Consider the following 27,647-nt stretch of genomic DNA (forward strand, 5'->3'; position numbering starts at 1 on the left):
CTACTAGGGGTCCTGGAATGTGTCCCCTCCAAGATGGCAGGGGAGGGTGGGACATGTTGTATTGTACACATTCATGTTATAATGCAGTGAAATTAAAAAGCGGAGTGGTTACTATATAGTCAGTATTTAGGAGGAGTTAAGCTATTTGTAATACTTTCAAAAAAATACACAGCACTAAAACTACATTGAGAAATAAGAAAACTATTTCCAAGTAATTCTGAAGTCTTTCTAATATTCTGTATAAATTTCAGATTTATCTTTATAAAGTTTAACTATCATTATGATATAAATATTCAAAAATACTAATCCACAGATACAGATAAAATAAGATTACAAAATAATTACAAAATATAGACATTTTTAGACAAATGAAACTGAAAGAATTTGTCAGCTGTCAACTTGCATTAGAAAAATACTGAAGAAAAATTAACACAAATGGAAACATGGAGACGCAGGCTGGAATGAAAAACAGAAGAAAAACGTGAGTTAATTTAAATGCGCTGTTAGTTGCAGAAAGCAGTAACAATACTTTTTATGAGACATAATATATATAATATGTATTTAGAAATAAGACATACAACAACAGTATATAAGATGAAAGGGGGTAGAGTAAGAGTTCTAAAGTCCTCATATTATTGGAAAAATGGCACCAGTACTAATTTACAGAATGCATGCTGTAGTATCATTAGAAGCTACAGATTTCTTTTGAGTGTGATGATGTCTACCTATCCTGCAGAACACCAGTAAGCTATGCTCATGGGTTGTTACAAGAGATATGTGCAATGAGGAATAGGATTTGTAGGTTACAGGGGCTCATAACACACCCAAGTGAGCCTTGTTCCGTCACTACAAAGCTCTCATTACAGGTGACCAAAGAGAATGGTTCTTTAACTGATGGGCAAAATGTCTGATGCTCCCAGCTGGCATACTGTTACCTGGCCTGTACCTTTCTGAGTAGGCAGCTGCAAACTGTAATCTATGATAGTTTTGAGAATCTAAATATTTAAATCTATAAAATATATAATGGTGGGCACTGCAAAATTATATACTAATGATACATGACTAAATGCTAAAGTGACCATCCTACCAGGAAGATATAACGATTCTAAATTTTATCAACCTAATCATAGTTTCAAAACATAAAAGCCAAAATTAACAAAAAATGAACATATATACGTATGGTAACTTTTAAATACAATGGTACAAGCAAATACACACAAAAAAAACCGTAATGAGCTAGAAGATTTAAACACTGTAATTAATAAATCTGAACAAACTGACATATACAGAACATTGTAACCAACAATTACAGAATATATATCCTTTTCAAATATACATGAAATATTCACAAAATGACTACATGCTGGCCCACAAAATCTATCTCATTAAATTTCAGGACTGAATCTGAGTATGTTCTTTTCAAATCACAGTAGAATTAAGATAGAAATCAAGAAACACAATTAGAAAATGTCCACATTTTTGAAAATTAAGCAATGACCTAAGTAGCCATGAAATCAAAATATAAATAACAAATCACAAAACAGAAAAATATATAAAATAGAAAAACAAAAAAATATTTGTGGAATATAAAAATAAATAAAAATGAAACTTAAGAAATACTTTGTACTAAAGGATAGTAAGTATAAAACATATCAAATTTGTGCTATAAAACTAATGCTGTTTTTGGAGGGAAATCTGTAACTTGAAGTGATTTGATACAAAAAGTGGTGAAAAACTGAAAACCACTGATCTCCGTGTCTACTATTAACTCAACTGTGCTCCCTCACTTGCCGCAAGTTGTATGTTGAAATCCCAACCTCCACTGTGACTCTTCTGGACACAGGACCTTTATGGAGGTAGTTAAAGTTAAATGACACCACAGAGGGAGGGGCTAGAGATCTGATCCAACAGGATTGGTATCCTGATGAGAGATATCACAGAGCTCACTCCTTCTCTCTCCACCATGTGAGGACATAGTGAGAAAGTGATCAACTGCAAGTTAAGACGAGTCCATCCCAGGTTCACCATGCTGGCACTGTGATCTCAGGCTTCCAGCTCTCAAACTGAGAATAAATTTTTGTTGTTTAAGCCACTCAGTCTAAAGTATTTTGCCATGGCAGCCCAAGCAGACTAACACAGTATCTATCTCAATAATTTTTAAAAAAGATTTTATATATTTATCTGAGAGAGAGAGAGAGCTCAAGCAGGGTAAGTGGCAGGCAGAAGGAGAAGCAGGCTCTCAGTTGAGCAGGTAGCCTGATGTTGGGCTTGATTCCAGGACCCTAAGATCATGTCCAGAGCTAAAGGCAGATGCTCAACTGACTTAGCCACCCAGGAGCCCCTATCTCAAGAATTTAGAGAAAGGAAAGATGAAAGAATATAATATAAAGTAGATATAGGTGAAAATGAACACAAATGTATAAAAGAGATCATCAAAAGAGCAAAACAATGGTTTTCTGATAGAAAAAAGTAAGAATTAAATTGGGAAATCTTAAGAAAAACTTATGACGGGAAAAGAAATGAAGGCACAAATAAGCTATACCAAGAATGAAAAAGAGAAGCACTATAAATATTAAAAAGAAGATGGATAGGATAAAAAATTTTAATCAACATATTAGAAAAATCAGATGAAATAAACACATTCTTGGGAAACCTCTTAGCAAAATGACAAGCAGAAATAGAAAACTGAATTGTCCTAACATATTAACAAAACAGAATTTCATAATTTAAAATCTTCCTTCAAAAACAATTGTAGGCTAAGATGTCCTGGCTTCACTGGTAAACCTGGCAAACATTAAAGAAAGAAAGCATATGAATCTTACATAACACTCTTCAAGAAAATATGAAAATTGCATCCCCAAACATGTTTTAAATGTTAGCATAACCTTAAATATCAAATTCTAGTAGAGACATTACTCTGATGAATACTGGCTAAAGTCTGAAAATATTAGCAAGTCAATTCCAGAAACACAAGACTAGTCTTAATATATAAAACTATATAAAACCACATAAATCATCCTTTCAAGGTGAAATCCAAATATCACAAATCATTTCCATAGAGAAAAAAAAATTAAAAGCTTAACAAATGATACAAATTCAGTACTCATTCATTTATTCATACACATATATTTTTACAAACTAGAAGATAACTGCCTTAATTTGATAGAGAATTAAACAAAACCAAACCCACAATAAAAACACACTTAGTGATGTAATGTTTAGTTTTCCCTCTAAAATGGGAGATAACCACTGGTCTATTGGTAAGAAGAAATAATAATCAGTGGTAAGGAAAAAAAAAACATTAGAAGAGGGGTTAAATTAAGATGAATTTTGAAAGACTAATAACATCTTTTTTTTTTAAGCTTTTTATTTATTTATGAGAGACAGAGAGAGAGAGACAGGCTCCATTCAGGGAGCCCAATGTGGGACTCGATCCTGGGACTCCAGGATCACCCCCTGGCCAAAGGCAGGCGCTTAACCGCTGAGCCACCCACGCGTCCTGTCCTGAAAAACTAATAACATCTTAATAAAAATTCCTGAAAGTCATTCAAAATGTCACTGGAAAATGTTTATATATAGCTTTATCATTATAAAAACCAAACCACTCAAAAAATAAATTCCTTAGTTGGTCCCTAAATGATCCTCACAGAAGCCTCACTGCCCTAAAATGACTGGCAGTGCCCTGTACCTGAGATAAATGCTGAAAGCACCTAACCCCAGTGTATCTTTTATAACATAACAGCAGCGAATAATGATGTAGACAAAACAGGACCCTTTCTGTTTTTTTTTTTTTTTTTTTTTTTTTTTTAATTTTTTATTTATTTATGATAGTCACAGATTGAGAGAGAGAGGCAGAGACACAGGCAGAGGGAGAAGCAGACTCCATGCACCGGGAGCCCGACGTGGGATTCGATCCCGGGTCTCCAGGATCGCGCCCTGGGCCAAAGGCAGGCGCCAAACCACTGCGCCACCCAGGGATCCCGACCCTTTCTGTTTTTAAACATTTTTGGTTAAAGTTTGAATTTGAATTTTTGGTTAAAATGTTTGGCAGTTTTTTAAATAAGATTTAGTTCTTCCAATCTCTGAGCATAGAATGTTTTTCCATTTCTTTGTGTCATCTTCAATTTCTTTCATAAGATGTACAATCTTTTACTTCTTTGGTTAGGTTTATTCTTCAGTATCTTATGGTTTTTGATGCAATTACAAATGGGATTGATTTCTCTTTCTACTGCTTAGAGACTTAGGCTTAGCAAAATAAGTCAGTCAGAGAAAGACAAATACCATGTGATTTCACTTATATGTGGAATTTAAAAAACAAAACAAAGGAACATAAGGGATAACAATAGAGGGAAACCATAAAACAGACTCTTAACTATAGAGAACAAACTGAGGGTTGTTGGAAGGGATGGGGATTAAGGAGGGCACTGGTAATGATGAATACTGCATGTTACATGTAAGTGATGAATCACTAAATTCTAGCTTTGGCAGTTTAGAAGTTCAGGCACAAAACAGGCCTTTTAACTAGCAAAACTGAAAGAGAATATCTTATAAAAAAGGATGTTTAGAATACCATAATACTCAACCCAATACGTACATCCTTTTGTGTTACTTCACCATGGCTTTTTCCACATCTCCACTTCAGCTTTCTAGAGCCCATTGGATCAGCCCATGTATAAAATACTGCTTTTCCAGGAGGGAGGGAATCTTCTATTTCACTGAGAGAACTACCATAAATAGTAAAAATACACATTAAACTAAGTACAAGCATATGAATATATAAGGAATCTAAAATAACACTTAATCCTGAGTCCACTAGTTGAGACTTGTAACAGTCCTGATTAAGACTAGATTGAAATTTTTTTCCTTACACAATGAAAAAGAGGTTTTCTAAGAAAATGAGACTATTTCAAGGGAAATATTTGTCACAAAATAAAGAGTTTCAAGTTTTTAAAACTTCTTTGTGAACTTTTGTTTTAATACAAATGAATTATGGAAGGAAATGATTCCAACTATTATCTATACTAAATCTGAGAGAATTTAATTGGGAACTCTTTCCTAAGTATTAGTCTTATTCTGGCAAAAACAAGACAGCTGAATTATCTTTTAAAAAATTTTAAGACATGATATATAAATCTAAAAAATTCAATCAACTTACAAAATAATTCCCAGAAAAACAAAAAATTGGAGAACTTACAAAACCAAAGAAATAATAGAATGTAACTTTTCTGAGCTGAAGCAGCAGCTGACTCCAGAAGTTCAATGTGGGCATCACAGAAAACTAATGAAAACAGAATATTATCCTAGACATATCTTTGTAAAAATTTTAAGTTTTACCGAAATATACGGAAATCTGCCGGTAAACATCTAGGAAAACCACACCCACAAAGGAGTAAAAATAAGACTGCTCTCACATTTTTCTACAATACTGAATGCCAGAAAACAATGGAACAGTATCCATACAATTTTGAAAAAAGAGTTTACGACTTAAAATTTTAAGTCAAATTCATTAATTTGCAAGGGTAAGACATTCTCAAACAAGCAATAGCATAATACAATATCCACAAACCTTTACTGAAAACCTAACTCAAAGGTTTTCCCAACCAAGCCAGGAAGAACTCAGAAGAAAATTTAAAGAATTGGCATGTGGGGCACCTGGCTGGCTCACCTGTAAGTTCATCCTTTTGACCTTGGAGTCTTGAGTTCAAGCTCCACATCAGGTGCAGCCATTACTTAAATAAGTAAAACTGGGACATAAAAATATTAAACAACTAAACCAGAGAAATTGAGTTGTCAAATGCCAAAAAAGCCTTAAATAAACACATTTTTGAAAAACTGTTTTATATTAATATGAATCAAAAATTCCAAATTATATTCATAAGAAACTGGGAATTTGGAAAGAGAAACTGAAAATGTGAAAATATTCCATTTATCCCCCATGGGTCAATTAGCAGATTTTGTTTCACTCAAAATTTAAAATGCACCAAAATCTTCATGAACAAAAAAGTAGCAATCTACAACAAAAACAGAATTTTCCAAATCATCATTAGAAAAGAATAATCCATATTACCATAATAAAGGAAAGAAGTCTTAGTTATCAGAAGGACTACAAAAAATGGGTTAAAGATCTTTATTAAAAGAAACAGATTCTAACATTATAAAATTAGACAATAACCAAAAATCTCAATAATAAAGTATTCATAGCACATCTAAATAATGGGATATAAAGCATTCACTAAAAATTGTTTTAAAGCAAATTTACATGTTCACAATAGCTATTAAAAACAAGAGACTCAGAAACATAGACAGACAGCAACAGTAAAACAGTGTGAAGAGAAATGCAACAAAATGGTGACAGTATTGAGATTTCAGGATTATGGTTTTCTTTTCAAAGTTTTTCTACGGAATTAAGAAAATTGACAGCCATAATTTATATTTGTAGGAGACAATGAACAATCATATTAACAACAAAAACAAAGCCAAGGAAAGAAAAGCGGAGAGATAACAGCCCTATAGGCATTGTGTATTCCACAAAAAAAAAAAAAAAAAAAAAAAAAAATCAGTTGTAAATGTAAACCAGATAAATTAGTTTAAAAATGTTTAGAAATGCTCTTAATTCATGTAAATTTTAATCTATTTAGCTCACTGCAGAATATTTCTTAAAAGAAAATTCACCTCAAATTTATCTTAGATAGGCAATGAAAAAAAAATAAAAATTCATATAATGTTAACTATACATAGGTACAGTCTTAAACTCACAAGACAACGACAACGCAATGTGAAAAATGCTTTGGTCACGCAAAGGTACAACTGAAAACTGTGTGCGTAGATTGAGGTTGTGAAATAAAAACACTAACTCAAAAAGAAATCTGAACCCTCATGTCACTAGAGCAGTATTTACAAAAGCCACAACATGAAAACAACATATGTGCCCATCAAATGGATGGATAGTATGAATGGATAATGAAAATGTGATGTGTACATAGCATAATTATTATTCATTCATAAAGAACAATGAAATCTTGCCATTTGGGACAACATGGATGCACCTCAAGGGCATTAAGCTAAGTGAAATTAGACAAAAAAAGACAAACTCTGTATGATATGTATGTATTTATGAGAGAGATCTAAAAAGTCAAACACACACACACACACACACACACACAAACAAAAAAAAATCGAAACACAAAGATTTAAAAAAAAGAGAGAGAGAGAGTGGTGGTTGTTAGAGATGGGGATAAGATGAAGTGGACAAAGGGGTCAAAAGGTATAAACTTCCAGTTATACAATAATCATGGGGTTGTAATGTACAGCATCATGATGGCTATAGCTAATACTATATTTTACTATAAACATATATTTATGTATTAGTATAAACTAATATACTTATTAGTTATTATACTAATTAGTATATAGTATATACTTATGTATACTATACTATATATATACACTATACTGATAAGTATACTATAATTAGTATACTATGTATAACTAATATTAGTATAAACTAATATATAAGTATACTACAAAGTATAATTAGTATTTAGTATAAACATAATACTTATATATTATGTTTGAAAGTGGAGGAAAGAGTGAATTTTAGTTAAAATCACAAGAAAAAGATTTTGTAACTATACATGGTGATGGATGTTAACTAGACTTACTGTGTGATCAGTGTGCAATATATACAAATATTGAATCACTACAATGTATTCCCGAAATACAAGGTTACATCAGTTACATCAAATTTTTAAAAAGTAAATACAGATATTAATGTCAGTTTTATACCTACATATTTCAGTGTATGTTTTTAAAAAATGAGGATATTGTTTTATATAGCTTTAATGTTGTTATCAGTTATATATGTATTATCAGAATATATATGTGTATATATACATACATACATACATATATATACATACATACACAGAGAGAGAGTTTTATTTATTTAAGAGAGAGACTGCATGAACTCTTGAGCAAGCACGGGGGGGGGGGGGGGGGGGGGAGGATCAGAGGGAGAGAGAGAAGCAGACTCCCTGCTGAGTGCAGAGCCCAGACAAGGGGCTGGATCTCAGGATCCTGAGATCATGACCTGAGCCAAAGTAAGACGCTTAACCAGTTGAGCCACCCATGCACTCCGCATCAGTGTTATTCTTAAGAAATAATTCTTATTTATTTATTTATTTATTTATTTATTTATTTATTTATTTATAATAAGTAGTTATTCTTAAGAAATAATCATAAAGTCAGTGTCTCATCACCTAGACTCAGCTAAAATCAGGGGCACACCATATTTGTGATAATATTCTTACCTTTGATTGTACTGAACAATGTCACTCTTGGTGTGATTTATTAATAGGAATGTAGCTGCTCCATCATGATAATCTGAAAATGTAATAACTGTAGAATGTTCAGCCAAATTAACTTCTGCTATAATACCTCCAAGCTAGGAAAAAGAAAGAAAGAAAAATATTCTTTTTTTAAAATTTATTTATTTATTCATGAGAAATAAGAGAGGGAGAGAGAGAGAGAAGCAGAGACACAGGCAGAGGGAGAAGCAGGCTCCATGCAGGGTGTCCAACGTGGGACTCAATCCCGGGTCTCCAGGATCAGGCTCTGGGCTGAAGGCGGCACGAAATCGCTGAGCCACCCAGGCTGTCTGAAAAATATTCTCTTATGTGATCATTTTCCAAAGAATATTAACTAACAACACTTAATAAGACTGTTCATAACGTAATATATTTTTTGATGATTAAGAAAGCAAGTCAGGATTTTCTACTGCACATCCAGAAAATCATGAATCTCAACTAGAGTATGCAGATGAGTCAAATTCCAGATGTGGTATATTCTAGTATTCACACACTCTAGCTTTCTGTTTAACAATAAAATTGTTTTATGTCTCTGCTTCGTTTTAGGACTTTTTCCCTTTACAAAAAGAAATTTTTTGTTCCTTTTTGGTGAAAGGGAAAAAAATCAAAGATATGAACAAAATTACAAGTATATAATAGCTTCTCTAATATCTCTCTCTCTCTCTCTCTCTCACACACACACACACACACACACACACACGCACGCACGCGTGCACCAGATCACCCACCTCATTATCCAGGCGCAATAAAATACAATTTTCTTGCTTGTTAAAATGTATCTTTTTGGGAGGGCCTTGATGTCTTTCAACTTGAATAAGAAGTGCATTAGAAGCATCCTCAGGCCAAAAGGGGATACACTAAAACATATATTGCATACATTTATTTTTTTTTAAAAAGATCTCATCATCAAGATTTTATCATTTTAATAAACCCACCAGGATAGACTTAAAATAAATCTCTTTGAACACTGCTCTAGTTACTGGGTTGCTTGGCTATGAAGAGCTATGAACTGCCTACTTAGAGACAGGTCACCACCTGTGGACAGTGCGAATACAAGCAGTGATGGGTGGGAAGTTGAGGAGCTGTGGTAAGTGGAATGCTGGAGAAGAGACTTCCTTGTGGTCCAGAGATCTAGAGGAGGGCTGAAAAATCAGCATGAGAAAACAGCTGAGAAGCAAGTGTTGGTTTGAAACAAGGGTATATTCAATTCCTAAAACTCATCATCAGGTTGTGGGTATCATTTGGTAATTAAACAACAAATACATGCAAATGTTGAATCAGGTCATGTATGAATCCAAGTTCAATAAAAGTGTAAAAAAAAAAAAAAAAGTAAAAGAAATACCTAAAGTTCAGAGTAAAAAATAGGCTCAAAACCATAAGGAACAAAAAATAAAATAAAATAAAAATAAAAAAACTTAAGGAACAACATGGACATCGGCGATCTGGAATCCAAACTAATAAATCAAGAGGCAGGCAGTGCACCAAAGGAGAAGCCCAGACAACAGAAACAGAAACAAAGAGCTAAGAGAAGAAAAAAGGAGAAGCTGTCTGTAAACTGTTCCATACACCTGTCTTACTGCGACAGGTCCCAACCAGACTGATGACTTCACAGACTTCAGTGACACTGTTCATGTGTGACACTCATCACCAGGATGTGGCCTGGAGCAATGTGGGAGGAACTTGGATGTTAAAGCCAAGTGCTTTAGCTTGTTAATACCAACCTTATCTGACCTTAAGTGGTAACAATGGAACTAGTTATGAGACACGGTTAAGGCCATAAGAAACTCAGAAATGCTCTGAACTCAGGGCTTCTTGAAACCTAGCAGAACTTCTGTGGGAGAGTTAGAAGACAGCAATACTAACTGAAGTGTCATACTTCCCACGAGGAACTGAGAAGACTAAAAACAATGTGCTTTCTAAATTTCCCAAGCCTGTTCTTCCCTGGTAGCCTTGGCTTACTTAAAATTGTATGATATATGCTTAGATACCCACCATATCATTTTAAAGAGTCATGTGCTCAAAATCTTGTGACTAGAGAAAGTGCTAACGTACTTGTCTTTTGTAGTGGGCAGACATCTAGGTAGTTTAACCAATCAACATGAACAATAACTGCGAGTACACCTCTTAAGATTGACTACTACAAATTAAAATGTAAAAGTTCTAAACTAGCAAAGAAATTTTATCTAAAGAAAAGCTGAAATTGAAAATAAGAAACAGAGAAAGTAAAATAAAAAGTTTTTATGCAGTTGCAATTGCACTTAATGTAAATATAAACTGTTCAAAGGCAGAGGCTATAAGTTAGGTTTTTAAAAAGCCAAGACCCATCAATGTTATCTGCAATAGACATATAAAATCAAGACATAGAGCTGCTCTAAGTATGGAGGAAGATAAACCTAGAAAATCTCTAAAGCAAAACAAAGCTAGGGTTGGTAATCTTAGAATCTGGCTGGCTAGATACAGAGAGCTCTATATCCAACCAACCAAGAATCCTAGATCTAATGAGCAGATGTGGAACATCTGCAAAGATAAATTATATATTCAGTCAATAATAATTTATTAAGAGCTTACTAATCACTGTTCAAAACCATCTGATAGGTCTTCACTTCATGCTGAGCAAAAGCTAAAATCTTTGCAATGGCTCCCAAAGTTCTACATGTCCTGTTCTCCACTACTTTCCCCTCTCTAGTAATACTGGCCTCTTTTGCTATCCACAAACATGCCAAAATCCTTCCACTTCAGGGCATCTACCCTGGCTGAGCCTCTTTATAGAGGAGAGAGAGAACCTTGAAGATGCTTTTCTTCTCCTCTCAGTATTCAGTACTTTTCTCTCAGTATTCAGTACTTTTCTACTCCTTTTCTACTCCCTGGTCATTGTTCATCCTCTAGGTCCCTCAAACTGGATGAACCTTTTGTTCAAGGCTCCCTGGACAGTGACACAACCTCTAAGTCTGTGCTGATCCACCTGATCCCTGACCAATGCTCTTCCATAGGGAAAGTGGTACGGGGCAGGGATAGAGTGGGTGGAGGGAGAGCTGACGCTTTCTCCAGTTTAGCCTCTTGCTTATACTATGGCAGTTAGTGACCGAAGGCCCGACTGTTACTTTCATTTTGACCTGTTGTCCTCATCAGCTACTCCAACACATGGCAGCTCAGCTGAGCTCTTGGCAACTGCTACCTCCCACATTTCCTACAAGTTTTATATAAAAGTACAGCTTACTCTGTGCTTCCTAGAACTTTTAATACTTAATACCTGTCTTATTTGCATTTCCCTGATTAGACTTTTCACGTTTAAACATATTATATATTTTACTAATTGATTATGATACTATTAATGTTTCTACACCCCTCCCCCAATGAACTGTAAACTACACAAGCACAGGGACTTGCGGTTCTGTTAACAGATGTATATCAAAAGGCACATAAGGAATACATACAAGTACTCAATGAATGAACAGGCAGACTTCAAAAAAGGTAGAACTTCTGAAAATAATTATTCAAATGAAAACTCAACTAAAGTCTTAAATAGCAACTTAGAGTAAAAGTGAAAATTTATTAAAGATATAGGTGTAGAATTTATCTAGAATGCAGCAAAGAAAATTAAATAGATAGAAAATACTAAAAACAAAAAATGTTAAGAGATATGGAAGATAGAATATGGAGGTCTAGACTGTCTGATTAAAGGTCAAGAAGCAGCAAATGGAACAATGAAGGAGAGGCAATATTTAAAGAGACACAGTTACAAATTATACAGCAAGTATGAAATAGATTGATCCACAAATCTCAGAGTAAAGCATCTCAAGCAGGATATATAAAAAGAACCCACATGTAGACAGATAGTAGTATGACTACAGAATATCAAAGACAAAGATTAAAAACAACAGTAAAAAAGAAAAAAAAAGACAAAGATCATGAGGCAATTAGGAAGAAAAATGACTTCTAAGGAATGATAGCAGAATTTTTAAAGTGGAAGCCATAAAGGAGTGGAGTAAAATCAACAAATGTTGGGGGAAAATAAAACAGGTTAGCAAGAGAAATTATAAAAGATATATTAAAAAAACTTTTATGGATTAACACAGACAGTATTTCCCTCCAAAATGAGCTCTGAAGGAAAATTTAAAGAATGTCAAGAAGAATGATACCAGCAGGATGGTTTAAAAGCCAGAAAGAACAGTGACTATAAATAGCAAATACTTCTCTTATAATCTTAACATATTTAGAATAAAATTTCTTCAAAAATTAAATATTCCAGTAACCTCAGGCATTCCTTTAGAAAGCTTTTACCCAGTTGTCTGATAGCTAACGATGGAATAGAATCAAAATTTCATTCCTAAGTCATTACCATCTTCTTAAAACAACTGGCTTAACTTACTGTTTAACATTCCTAACAGCTCTGTGGAAACAGTAAATCATTTCCTACTCTTTCCTGCATTCATACCTTATCTAGTCTTCTATTGCTGTGTTTACACTGTTGGTTACTAGCTGTTAAATATCTACTTCCCTTATCAAGCAATGCATTCCTAAGTGACAAGGTTTGGTTTTTAAAAATTAAACATCTAGAGCCTGGTACAAACAAAACAGGGTATAGGTAGGCAATTAAAAACCTACATAGTGGTTTCAGGTATCTAAGTTCAAGGAAAAATGAAAATCCAAAGAGGTATATTTTGGAAATGTATCTACCCACCTGCTCCAAATCAAGAGAGAGCCACTTATCATTTCCCTGTTCAGTCACTGATATATGATACTTGCTTTTGTTTTCTATCATATAAAAAGGGGTAAATGTCACAATCCTGGTAATGTTAAAACTGCTGAGGTCTATAGTGACACCAACCTAAAAGGAAAAAAAAATCAGCATTTCAAAAACTCTTACATTATTACAACATCCTTATAAAAATTTAGTACACACACTTTAAGTAGAACTTTCTCCACAAGAATGAACTCACTTGATAGTCCATTTTCAGGCCTTTACATTTAACAGCTCCATGACTACCAACAGTATCAATCGAAAACTGATCTGACAATTCACTATCAGTTACCATCAGCTGAACCTAGGAAAAAATATTCCGAATACATTATAATTTAGGTACCTTTAAAAATTCCTCCCTCGATTGATAAATTTTTTTGCTTTTTTAATATAAATATTATATTAATGCACTAAACATTTTCCCATACTAAGTTCTAATCTTTTAAAACTTCAAATATTTAAATGTTATGTTTCATAATATTCTTCAAAACTCTAGAAACTAAAAGGAATGAAAAATAGCTAAAGAAGAACAAAAGTTTTAATACCTTACATACCTTATTATTATTAAAAAAGTGCTTTGGTTGAAAAGAAAAGAGAACTGGCTTTTTATAATTAGGTGGATGCTTTCGATGAATTCCATCTGCTTTATACTGTAACATTCGACCAGTTTTATTGACCATCCAGTAAGGACTATGAAATGCCACAACTGTCTGGCCAGTATTGTAAGTCACATGGATAGCAATATCTAAATCAGTCTTTTCTATTTCTGTAACACAGGTAAAATTGATGAAACTAATATCTTGCTGATTAGGTTTTATATGATATTCACTTTTCCAATCATGATTAAGATAGTCAAGTAATTTTAAATGTAGTCTGGCTTTATCCAACTGCACAGTACAAATATGGGCTGAATGTCCTTCATTTAGAGTATAAACTTTATGTTCAGTGCCCTGTAATAAAAAATATACAGTAAAATTTTAAACATGTCAAAATAATATGCCAAAAAATTCTATATGATTCCAGATGTCATAAACATTAAGGCTTTTGACACACCTCTATCAGAGCAAGACAGAAGACTTATATTTGTGCTCTAACTCTGCCAGCTGTGTAAACTATAAATTATTTGAGATTTGAATGATCATATTTGTAAAATGGTACAAATGATCTACTTCAGAGGATTATTGTGAGGATAAAATTAAATAACATAAAGTAAAACTATGATGGAATAAAACACTATAATTAGTAAAATATTTTTAAAAATATTATCCACTAGTGATTTTAGTTTTGAAAACTACAAGATGAAAAAATGACAGTAATCCAAAATAAGCATCCCTACTAATTCCTATTGCTTTTTAACAATCCCTCATCACCCATTTCCAATCACTATTGATACTGCATCTTACATATGTCTCAAAGCTGTTCATTTATCTCTGCCCACACTTCCGTTACCCTCAATAGCTCATGTCACTGTGACCTCTTACTTTAAGAGTCTCCTAACTGCTCTTGTCCCTTATAATCCTCTCTCAATATCATGGCTAAACCATCTTCCTAAAAATTTATTATATCCTTCAGAAACCAGCAAATAGAATGTGATCTCTAAAAGTATCAAAAGTTCTGTAAGAATGGGACATGTATAGATACATCCCCCGTTCTTCCATTATCTCTAGCCTGATTCCTTCCTGTTTTTAGAACACAGGAAGCTCTTAAGATTTTAAATTACTTAAAGCAAATATTATATAAATTATTAATTGAAAATAATTAATATTCCACAAAATAAGAATAGTAGTGGTTGGTGGTGATGTGAGGGAGGTTAAATAAATGGCAACCATGTGCCTGTGAGGCACTATGCTAAGTCCTTTACAGGTATTACATCATTTAAGTTTCCCATATCCCAATCATACAAGTTTCATTACTCTCCCTATTTTATAGACTAGGACAAATTATTTAAAAAGATGATACAACTTGAAAATATAAAGCTAGTAAATGATAGAGCTAGGATTCAATCTCAAATCTATCTGCTAGCAAAGTATAAATTGTTAGCCACTATGGTATCTGCCAAATGTATAGAAAATTGATAACTTAAACCACAGATGTGTTAACTCCCACCCCCACAATTTATCAGACAAGTTTAAACATATAGTAAATCTGAATTATTAATAAACAATAAAAACTAATAATAGATTAAAATGAGGAACTCCTTTTTTATATTTGACAAGCACGGCAAATGCAATGTCTACTTAAAATCTTAGGATAAAAAGATCCCTGTTATAGCAAAAGGAAGGAATGAGATGGTATCTGTTAAAAAGTATTAAAAAAGAAAAAGTATTTTTATAGGGCATTAAAATCTTTTTTCAAAAACTAGAGAATAATATAAGAGTGTTTTCTCCACCTATTTAAGTCTAGTATTTGAATATTATTTTAAGACTAATTTTCATACTTGTTTCAAAAGCTAGTGTCCATCTTTTAAATATATAATAAATGAGATGTACATTCATCATGGAAATTTTAAAAATATATACAAGCATATCTCAGAGATACTACGGCGGGTTCAGTTCCAGACTACAACAGTAAAGCAAATATTGCAATAAAGTCAGATAAATTTCTTGGTTTCCCAATGCATATAAAAGTCAAGTTTACACTACACTGTAGTCTAATAAGTATGCAATAGCATTACATCTAGAAATCAATGTAAATACCTTAATACTTATTGCTAATAATGTTAATCATCCTCTGAGCTTTCAGCAAGTCATAATCACTGATCACAGATCATAACAATTAAAAATGAAAAATTTGAGGGATCCCTGGGTGGCGCAGTGGTTTAGCGCCTGCCTTTGGCCCAGGGCGCGATCTTGGAGACCCGGGATCAAATCCCACATCGGGCTCCCGGTGCATGGAGCCTGCTTCTCCCTCTGCCTGTGTCTCTGCCTCTCTCTCTCTCTGTGACTATCATACATAAATAAATAAAAATTAAAAAAAAAGAACAAAAAATTTGAAATGCTGTGATAATTACTAAAATATGATAGAAAAACATGAAGTGAGCAAATATTGTTGGAAAAATGATGCTGGCAGACTTGCTTGACATAGGATTTTCACAAACCTTAAATTTGTAAAACACAATCTCTCTGAGAAGTATGATGAAATGAGGTATCCTTGTATTCTAAACCTGAGATGCTATCTTCATTTGACATGCAATTTTCAGATGATGTAATTATAGGCAATTTTTATTAGCTCTATTTTCTAATAGAAATATAACATTATAGGGTTTCACTCATATGGGGAATATAAAAAATATTTAAAGGGATTAAAGGGAAAAGGAGAGAAAATGAGTGGTAAATATCAGAGAGGGAGACAGAACATGAGAGATTCCCAACTCTGGGAAACGAACAAGGGGTAGTGGAAGGGGAGGTGGGCGGGGGGTGGGGGTGACTGGGTGATGAGCATTGAGGGGGACACTTGATGGGATGAGCACTGGGTGATATGCTATATGTTGGCAAAACGAACTCCAATAAAAAATATACACAAAAAAAACCCAAAAAAACAAAACAAAGAAATATATATCATTTTCAAAAATGATTTTCAAAATGGCATTATCACCTTTGTGCATGTAACTTATATTCAATTTAATAGCCAGATTTCTATGGTAAATCAGTGGAAAATACGTTTTTTTTTTTTTTTTTGAAAAACATCTAGACTACCCACTCACCAGTATTATCATTTTTATGGTAACATTAAGACATTGCTTTATTGCTCATAACTTTAAATAACCAAAACTATAAAATCAAAGACAGGAAGGCATTAAAAAAATTCAAGAATACCTCTATATAGTAAGCAATTTTGTAAGGAAGAAGATTTCGAAGCAGGATAGGTGGCCACAAATGCATTATGTATGGTAAATCCCAACCATCTTCTGAATACACTGACAGAGAAGCCAAATTATCTTTTTCTGGGACAACATTAATGATAAATGGTTTTTTAGCAGCATTTATAGATCTACATTTCTTTTTTAGAAAAGTGCCATCATTTTTTATAATTTCTTCAAAGTCAATTCTTTCACATGCTTGATAGTCCTCATCTTCTGGCCTCAGAGAAAGGGGTGATCTGTGGTAAAGGGTGAAACAATATGCTTTTGCTTTAAAAGGAAACATAAATGATTACTATTTTGGAACAATAAAATTACATCACTCCCTGTTTGTGTAATAAATTTTTTATAGTTTCTTCTTAGAGATAGTGAAGACAGACTGGTAAATAGATATTGTCATATCTTAATTTTCTAGAAACTAATCAAGTTATTTGGTTCTTAGGAGAACATTTTTCTTAGAAACTTACTATCATAAAGTTCACAATACCTGGTTTCCTACAGAAAATATATAATCTAATAGATCCTATATGCAAAGCAAACATATACAATATTTGTTGATTTGCACATTTAACTTAAAAATACTGGCTTTCCTGAAAATGTGGTGCTAATAAGAAGTACATGGCATAACTGAATTCATAAACTAAAAACACATTTCTATTGAAAAACAAATAACCATCAGCTTTTCAACGTTAATCAAACAAAAGCTTTCAATAGATTATTGTTTAAACACTGAGCATAGTTGCAGAAGTTGTTGCAAGAAGACAGTGATAAAATCATGTATGATTAATTCTTTTTTTTTTTTGATTAATTCTTATATTTAAATATCACACTCTCTGTTTACTATTTCAATTATATTTTAGGTTTAATCATTTTTCAAATCTAACTTGTCCAAATATAAACACTTAAATATTTTTACACTTGTAAAATCAATTGCCTATAGTTGTGACACTATCTCTTACAAATGAACAACTATCAATATCAGCTCCAGTACAGATTTTGTCCTAAGCCCTAGTTCTAAAATATCCACTACACACTTCTATAATGATGTGTGATGGTGACTTAATTTGATAGACTGAACTCCAAGCCTGAACTCCAAAATGGTTTGGGGTTCTCTGTGTGTCCCTTTTCAGGGACTTCCTACTATATTAGCACTGTGGACTATAAAAAAAATATGACTTTTCCATCTCCCTTGACATACACATATGTCTAATCATCTATTAAATCAGTTATCAGATTTAACCTATTTCGTTTCTACATTCTCTCTGTAATTTCTCTTTTTCATTCTTTTAATACTTAAAAAACTTGATTTTCTCTAAATTAAACTAATGCCAATAAACTCATCCAGATTATCAAAACCTTGACTGGCCCCATTATTTATCAGTGAGAAGGTAAAACTGGAAATGAACAAATGAATAAGTCATTCTTTACTCTTACAGATATCTCAATCAGATGGGAAATGTAATGTTAGAACTTGTGCATTGTGATAGATACAAAAAAAACATGTGCATGGCGCCTGAGTGCATGAGACTGTGAAATCTTTCTAGACGGTTGCAGAGCATTTTGTAGAGGTAACAATTTTGCCAAAAAAGCTTTATTTTGAACAGAAGACCTGAATTAGAGAAATATGCAAGGTTAAAGGAAAGTTTAAGAAATTAACAGGAAGAAAATGTGAGAGAAAGATGATCAATGGCAAGAGGTTCTGTATGAGAAGAGCTGATGGAATGAAAGGTTTTAAAACAGGGCATCAAATGTTCTGAGAAGAACAAAGAAAAAGATGTTATTAAAGACAAAGATAAAATTAACATAAATGAGGGCAAGAAAAGGAGGGAGCAAGTTCCTCAATGTGAACTTAAACTATGTTTCAAATGTTATATATTACAGATGCACACTCCAATCATCCCCCAACTATTCTTAATAGACTCATACAAACCCTGTGCTTTCAGGTCTCATACTTTCCTTCCACTTAAGACTGCCCTTCTCTGCTAATCTGCACTTCATTATTCATTATATTTGACCTTTAATTCACGTATCTCACCCAGGAGTCCATCGTTATACCTTCTTTGTTTTCGTGGTTTTCTGCAACTACCTTTCTGTGACTCCCTACAACCCACTGTTTTCTTCCTACTGTATTCATGCAATGTATCAATCTCATATTTACATAATGTATCAATCTCTCAAAGGTCACCCATGCCCAACTCATCTTGGTATTCCACAGTAGTGCCTTACACACAGCAAAACACCTGACAAATATTTGTTAAATGAATTAAACATAAAAATCAGTATATTTAAGTTCTTCAGGGAAAGGTAGTCATTTCTTAATTTAAGATCTCATACCTTAAATGTAAGGGTACCTATATCTAAGAATTGGATTAGAAACATATCTAATGTGAAATACAAGCTGGCTCATCACTAATAATTCTAATTAAAATTAATTAATTAATTTCTAGTTGACAAATTAATATTTAGTCTTGAATAAGAAAGTGTAAAGATACTCTAATGGCCTAAATTTTCTCTTCTATGGACAGAGTCATAAAATAGATAGCAATAATTTATTAAAAATAAAGCAGAATGTCATTAACTTTTCTCATTCCAGGACGAAGTATAGGGCAGCCCGGGGTGCTCAGCGGTTTAGCGCCGCCTTCAGCCTGGGGTGTGATCCTGGAGACCTGGTATCGAGTCCCACATCGGGTTCCCAGCATGGAGCCTACTTCTCTCTCTGCCTCTCTCTCTCCCTGTGTCTCTCATGAATGAATAAATATTTTTTTAAAAAATAAAATAGGATGAAGTATAAACTTCACAGAAATTTTTAAACATATCCCACATGCTATCTTTAATCTAGTCTTGTAACCCACCCAAAATCTTTCCTAGAATAAGATCAGATATTAATAAACAACTACTTTGTTATTCTCTGAAAAACAAAATATATTCTCTTAGCAAGTTTGAACTAAGCAATAAAACACTCATTAGGATTGGAAGGAATTAGCAGATATCCTAACTAAAAATTATGTGCTCAGACTGCTCTGTAAGCATCGGGAAGCCAATCATAAACTCTGGACATAGATCAGAAGAGACACAGAGGGTATTTCAGCACTGTTTCCACAGCAAAGGTCTAGGCACCGGGCTAGTGTGTGTTCTGAAATAGTACTTAGACAAACTACAGTGCTTATATCCCCAGGGAGATATTTTCCAGTAGAGTTCAATATCCCTGAGATTATTTTCAATTCCTGATTAAATATCCAGAATATAAAAAAATAAATATCCAGAATACTTCTGATATTAATCCTATAGTTTTAAGACTAGCCATTCATTAGCATCTTGTAAGAATTTTACATATAAGATTTTTTATCAAGTTCAATCTAATTTTTAATATTTAAGATTGATGTACTATATGTCACTATTTACAGTATAATCTATCACTGAACAATTAATATGCAGATAAAAAGATAAAATGTTTTCTAAAGGGATTTAAAAAATTCTACTGTAAAACCTTTCAAAAATGAAAATGACTTCATAATAGTTGTATATAAATCCAAATGCTACCAATCATGCTCACTTCAACATTTTCTAAAAATCATGTATAAATTATTACGGCTATAATGGCTATACTATAAGCATGTAATAACTGTAATAACTGTATTTACTAGTAAAAGCATAAATAATTTATACAGTATAAGTTAAATACATTGCATCAAATATTTCTTTTAAAAAACCCAAACCTTCAAGTACCCTGAAACTTAAATAAGTTAGACAAGTTATTAATAGAAAAAATTTTATTAAACTTTGATCACTTAAAGACAAGTAGTCCTACAAAATCAGAAACTAAAAATTCTACAAGACACCTTAAAGTAAAAAGACAAAAAAAAAAAAATCACCGGTAAGATGTTAATGGTATGTTGAATTCATTTCCAGGTGAGGCCGTTCCCAACAAAATGTCCCCTTCATAAACAGAAAGTGGGACTGAAAAATGATTTTTTATCTGTGAAAGAAAAACAAATCATATTTAGCATAATTAATCTAAGCATTTAAAGACATCTTTAAAAACTCAATTGAAATATCCCAACAAAGAAATTAGTGGGCAATATTTATCTTGCTAATATAAGTTAGAAAGAAAAAACAAATATGCTATTATTTATCCTAAAAATTACAAGAAAAGGTGTGTCAAAAAAAAACCTTTAAAAATCTTAGAAGGAAGATAATATTTTCTTGACCCTGAGATAAATATTAACTTCTTCAGACAAAAATAGAACTCATGGGAAAGAATATCTAAATTTGAAATGTCTGTATGACAAAAGTGGATAAAAGGACACAGGCTGGGAAATGAGTACATTTTTTACAACACTGTTGTATGTTGCTCATTGGATGAGATACTTACTCTCCATGCACTTTGTAGGAGTATCTCATCCAGAGAACAGCATACAAAAATGATGTAAATATTAACATCATTTTGATTAATATATATTACCAGATAAACTTCCAAACACTTATATTACCTTTGAGATGTTAAAAACAAATTTGTTAGTAAAATGGCAAAATCTTCCTATTTTCAAAAAATTGTATCAAAATGAGAAACATACTAAGAACTAAGAACTGATAAATGGATAATCCTAAATACACTCTATTTCTAGATATAATGTTTACTCTATCTGAAGCAATATGAACATTTAAGTTTCTATAAATAGTATAAGGAATTTAAAATTAATGTATAACTATTTAAAAATTTAAAAAAATCAACAATAGAGAAAGTAGCCCAATCTTTTAGAACAGTTAACTACAGATCAAAACTGAAAGGGAAAAATTTGTTTCCAGCCATGACGGAATAATAGAGACCATATAAACCCTCCCAACATACACAACTAAAACACAGGGGGGAAAAAAGAACCCGCATTAAACAATGGTTTTCAGAAACTGAAGAGCACACAACAGAGGAAAGGAAAAAAAAATTAAAAAGAAACTACAAAGATAAGCCCTAAGACTGCCTCAGCTTGCTGCCTAAAATGCGGGCAGGCGGGAGTCAAACAGAGCCTTAGCCTGCTGGAGTCAAAGAGACAGGAGAATTCGGGAACGCCAATGTTTCTTAAACTTTTTTTTTTTTAATTCTTATTTATTTATTATAGTCACACAGAGAGAGAAAGAGAGAGGCAGAGACATAGGCAGAGGGAGAAGCAGGCTCCATGCACCGGGAGCCCGACATGGGATTCGATCCCGGGTCTCCAGGATCGCGCCCTGGGCCAAAGGCAGGCGCTAAACCGCTGCGCCACCCAGGGTTCCCAACGCCAATGTTTCTTAAACTCACAGCACACTGAAGAGCAAGCCATGTGGAGAGGCAATTAGTTGCAGATTTAAGAGTGTCTCTTTGTCCAAATTTCACATGGGTACTGACTGAAATATGCCTATCAGTAAACTATCTAAGGCTCAGTAAAGACCAACCTGCTCTCAACAAGAGTTTTCTAAAGTGGCTCAGGTCTCCTCCCACAGCAGAACTGAGCAAACCCTGCTTATCACCGTGCACCCTTCCATGTTCTGCATCAGGAGTCCATTCAAAACGGTGTCACGATCCTGGCAGTGTGCAAGGAGACCCCAGGGGCCAGCATCACTCCAAAGGGGCTAGTGTGACCAGGAGAGGGGAAATAACCATACACACCAGTTCAACTATAGGCTCAGCAGTGGGCTCAGGGCCGACAACTAGTCTGACTGCGGGCTTGCCTACCAACAAAAGCTTCTTGGGGGACAAAACGGGGAGAGTACCTTACAGTCGGGTGGAATTACAGCTCTGGCAAAAGCCTGGTATGAACCAACTCAACTTCAAGGTGGCCCCAGACTGATCCACCAGCAACACAGGGACTATACCCTGCTCACAACAGGCAAAAAGAGTCATTATAGACCCCTTCTTCTTCACAAGGTCACTACCTTCAAGAGCAGAAGACATAGTTGACTTTTCCAACACACAGAAACAGATACAGAGAATTAGACAAAATGAGGAGACAGAAAAATGTCACTTTCATGAAAGAACATGAAAATCATGGAAAGAAAGCTTTAAAAAAAATGGAGAGATAAGATGCCTGATAGAGAATTTAAAGTAATGATCAGAAAGATAGTCACAGGACTTGAGGAAAGAGAACAGGGTCTCAACCTCAGCCCCCGCTCCCAAAAGTGATAGAAAACATTAAGAAGAACCATAAATTGGGCAGCCCAGGTGGCTCAGCGGTTTAGTGCCGCCTTCAGCCCAGGGCGTGATCCCGGAGACCCAGGATCAAGTACCACATCAGGCTACCTGCATAGAGCCTGCTTCTCCCTCTGCCTGAGTCTCTGCCTTTCTCTGTGTGTCTCTAATGAATAAGTAAATAAAAATCTTTAAAAAAAAACAAAACAAAAGAAGAACCATAAATGAATAACTCAATAGCTGAAACTAAAAATACACTAGAGGTAATAAATAGTAGACCAAAGGAAGCAGAACAGACCAGTTACTGGAGGACAAAGCAATGGAAAGCAATCAAACTGAACAGGAGAGGAAAAAAAGAGTAATAAAAAATGAGAATAGGTTAAGGGAACTCACTGATGTGGTCAAATATAATAACATTATGTATTATAGGGATCTCAAAGGAAAAGAGAGAGAAAAGGGGGCAAAAATTTATTTGAAGAAATAATAGCTGAAAAATTCCTGAGTCTGGGGAAGGAAACAGACATCCAGATCCAGAAGGTACAAAGAACCCTCAACAATATCAACCGAAAGAGATCCACACCAAGACACATAGTAATTAAAATGGGAAATACAGTGGTAAAGAGAAAATCTTAAAAGTAGCAAGAGAAATGAAAACAGTTCCATACAAGGGAAATCTCATAAAGCTTATCAGTGGATTTTTCAGCATACACTTTGTAGGACATAGACAGTGGCATGATATATTCAAAGTGCTGAAAGAAAAAACCTACAACTAAAAATATTCTATTCAGCAAGATGGCAATTCAGAAAAGGAACGAGTTTCCCAGACAAACAAAAGTTAAATGAATTCATCACCAGTAACTCAGCTTTATAAGAAATGTTGAAGGGGACTCTTTGAGTGTGTAGGAAAGACCGTAAGGAAGAATAAGAAAAGTAAAATTAAGTATATCTATAAAAATATGTACACTGATTCACAATACAAAAGAACATAGAGTATGACACCACATACTTAAAATGTGGGGAGGAGAGGAGTAAACATCTAGGGCTTTTAATAAACGTTAAAAAAAAATGGGTTCAGGGCAGCCCAGGTGGCTCAGTGGTTTAGTGCCGCTGTCAGCCCAGGGTGTGATCCCGCAGTCCCAGGATCAAATCCCCCATCGGCTCTCTGCATGGAGGCTGCTTCTCCCTCTGCCTCTCTGTGTGTCTCTCATGAATAAATAAATAAAATCTTTTTAAAAAGTAAAATATAAAAATAAGTTTAAAAAAAAAGAAAATAAAAATACAAAGATTCAAAATCTTTAGAATACAGCAAAAGCTGTTCTAAAGAGGGAAGTTTATAGCAATGCAGGCCTACCTCAAGAATAAAAATCTCAAATAAAAAACCATAACCTTACATCAAAAAAGATGGAAAATGGACAAAAACCAAAACCAGTAAAGGAAGGAAATAATAAAGATCAGAAAAGAAATAAACAAAATGGAAATTTCAAAAAATAGAACAGAAAATGAAACCAGGAGCTGGTTCTTTGAAAATATCAATAAAACTGATCAACTATTAGCCAGACTTATCAAAGGAGAGAGATAGAAGACTCTCATATGAACAAAATCTGAAATGAAAGAGGAGAATAATGACCTACACTTCAGAAATACAAAGATTACAAGAGAATATAATGAAATATTATATGCCAGCAAATTGGACACCGAGAAGAAATGTATAAATTCCTAGAAACATACAACCTACCAAAACTGAAGCAGGAAGAAATAGAAAATTTAAACAGACTGATTACCATCAACAAAATTGAACCAGCAACTAAAAACATTCTAACAAACACAAGTTCAGGATCAGACAACTTAACAGATGAATTCTACTGAACATTTAAAGAAGAGTTAATACCAGTTCCTTGGTACTGTGCCTGATGTTGGTGGAAAACTTTCAGTTTTTTACTACTGAGATAATGTTAGCTGTGGGTTTCTCATTTATGGCTTTTATTATGTTGAGGTATGTTCTTTCCTAACTTACTTTGCTGAGGATTTTTATCAGGAATGGATGTTGTACTTTGACAAGTGCTTTTTCTGCATATATTGAAATAATCATATGGTTTTTATCTTTTCTCTTGTTGATGTGATCTATCTCCTTGATTGGTTTGTGAATATTGAACCACCTTTGCATCCCAGGAAGGAATACCACCTGATCATGGTGAATGATTTTGTGTGATTCATTGTTGGATTCAGTTTGTTAGGATTACTTGTTCTAGTGCTATGAAAAATACTCATGAAAACATTACTATTTTGATAGCTCACACTATTACAAAAACTAAAAAAAGGAAGGTAAGCTTCCAAATTTATTTTATTAGGCCAGCATTACCTGGTATCAAAACCAAATAAAGACACTACAAAAAAAGAGAACCTACAGGCCAATCTCTCTGAAGAACAGAGATGCAAATGTCCTCAATAAAAATTCCATCAAAAAACTACTAGAATTGATAAATAAATTCAGTAAGGTCACAGGATACAAAATCAAAAGACATACATCTGTTGCATTTGTATATAATAATAAAGTAGCAGAAAGAGAAATTAATAATTGTACTGAAAATAATGTAATGCCTAGAAATAAACTTAACCAAGGAGGTTGAAAGACCTGTATTCTGAAAACTATAAAACAGTGACAAAAAAAAAATTGAAGATGACAGGAATAACTGGAAAGATACTTCATGCTCATGGGTTGGGAGAACAAATATTATTTAAATGTTGATATTATCTAAAGCAATCTACAGATATAATGTAATCTGTATCAAAATAGCAACAGTATTTTTCATAGCACTAGAACAAGTAATCCTAAAATTAATATGGAACCACAAAAGATCCTGAATAGCCAAAGCAATCTTGAAAAAGAACAAAACTGGAGCTATCACAATCCCAGATTTCAAGATATATCAAAGCCACAGTAATCAGTAACAGTATGGTACTAGCACAAAGAAAGACATATAAACATAGATCAATGGACCAGAACAGAAAGCCCAGAAATAAACCCACAGTTTTATGATTAATTAATCTCTGACAAAGAAGGCAAGAATATACAATAGCAAAAAGAGTCTCTTCAACAAATGGTGTTGGGAAAATTGGATAGCTACTTGAAAAAGAATGGAACTGGATCACTTTCATACATCACACATACACACACACACACACACACACACACACAAATGGATTAAGGACCTAAATGCAAGACTTGAAACAATAAATATCCTAGAAAAGAACACAGGTGGTAATTTCTCTCACACCGAAAATAGCAACATGTTTCAATATATGTCTCCTGAGGCAAGGGAAACAAAAGCAAAACTAAACTAGTGAGAGTATGGCAAAATAAAAAAGCTTCTCTACAGCAAAGGAAATAATCAAGAGAACTAAAAAACCTACTGAATGGGTGGAGATATTTGCAAATGACAAATCCACTAAGGACTTAGGATCTAAAATATACAAAGAACTTATACGTATTAACACCAAAGAAAAACAATTCAATGAAAAAGTAGGCTGACTAGATGTTTTTACAAAGAGGACATACAAATGACCAAAAGACAGATGAAAAGATACTCAACATCACTAATCATCAGGAAAATGCAAATCAAAACGACTGAGATATTGCTTGGCACCTGTCAGAAGGGCTAAAATCAGACACACAAGAAACAAGTGTTGGTGAGGATGTGGAAAAAAAGAAGCCCTCATGCACGGGAATGCAAACTAGTGCAGCTATTATGGAAAACAGTGTGGAGGTTCCTCAAAAAATTAAAAGTAGCATAACTGTATGATCCAGTTAACTGCACTAATGGGTATTTCTCCAAAGAATATGAAAACATATTCTATGAAATGTTTTGAAATGAATATGAAATAAATTAATGTTTATTGCAGCATTATTTATGATAACCAAATTACGGAAGCAACCCAAGTGTCTACCAATACATGAAAGGACAAAGATGTGGAGTATAAACACTGTAATATTGTTACTCATCCATAAAAAAGAATGAAATCTTGCCATTTGCAATGACATGGATGGATCTACAGAATATAACACTAAATGAAGTCAGTCAGAGAAAAACAAATACCATATGATTCACTCTTAGGTTTAAAAAAAAGACAAAAAAAAAAAGAGACTCAAGTATAGAGAACAAACTGGTGGTTAACAAATGGGAGGTGGGTGGTGGGATGGGTGAAATACAGGAAGGATGTTAAGAATACACATATCATGATGAGCAATCAGTAATGTATAGAACTCCTGAATCACTATGCAGTACATTTGAATAGCACTGCAGTTAATTATACTGGAATTTAAAAACTTTAAAATAAAATAAAAATCAATTGTTATTGAGTCCAGAGATTAAAATTCAATGTAATTCACATTAATAAATTATCTTTTAAAAAATCCTTTCAATAAACAGAAAATTGTTTGACAAAATCCAACATCCACTTCTGATAAAAACTCTCAGTAAACTAGAAACAGAAGGGAGCATTTTCAACCTAAGAAAGGTCATC

The 27,647-nt window shown here is 33.5% G+C and overlaps 1 protein-coding gene across 3 annotated transcripts in view; it reads right to left on the reverse strand.

The window, feature by feature from the left end:
* Positions 1 to 27,647, reverse strand: part of VPS13A (vacuolar protein sorting 13 homolog A) — a 233,138-nt gene that overhangs the window by 55,209 nt on the left and 150,282 nt on the right. For all 3 annotated transcript variants that reach the window (XM_041740166.1, XM_041740174.1, XM_041740183.1), the window contains exons 46-53: positions 20,839 to 20,942; positions 16,923 to 17,205; positions 13,662 to 14,057; positions 13,307 to 13,411; positions 13,048 to 13,194; positions 9,095 to 9,223; positions 8,310 to 8,443; positions 4,595 to 4,724 (exon numbers count right to left, since the gene is read on the reverse strand). In XM_041740166.1, coding sequence (XP_041596100.1) covers positions 4,595 to 4,724; positions 8,310 to 8,443; positions 9,095 to 9,223; positions 13,048 to 13,194; positions 13,307 to 13,411; positions 13,662 to 14,057; positions 16,923 to 17,205; positions 20,839 to 20,942 — 1,428 coding nt within the window. The remainder of the gene's footprint in view (positions 1 to 4,594; positions 4,725 to 8,309; positions 8,444 to 9,094; positions 9,224 to 13,047; positions 13,195 to 13,306; positions 13,412 to 13,661; positions 14,058 to 16,922; positions 17,206 to 20,838; positions 20,943 to 27,647) is intronic.

Source organism: Vulpes lagopus, chromosome 2 (assembly GCF_018345385.1).
Source record: "Vulpes lagopus strain Blue_001 chromosome 2, ASM1834538v1, whole genome shotgun sequence".
NCBI classification, from domain to species: domain Eukaryota; kingdom Metazoa; phylum Chordata; class Mammalia; order Carnivora; family Canidae; genus Vulpes; species Vulpes lagopus.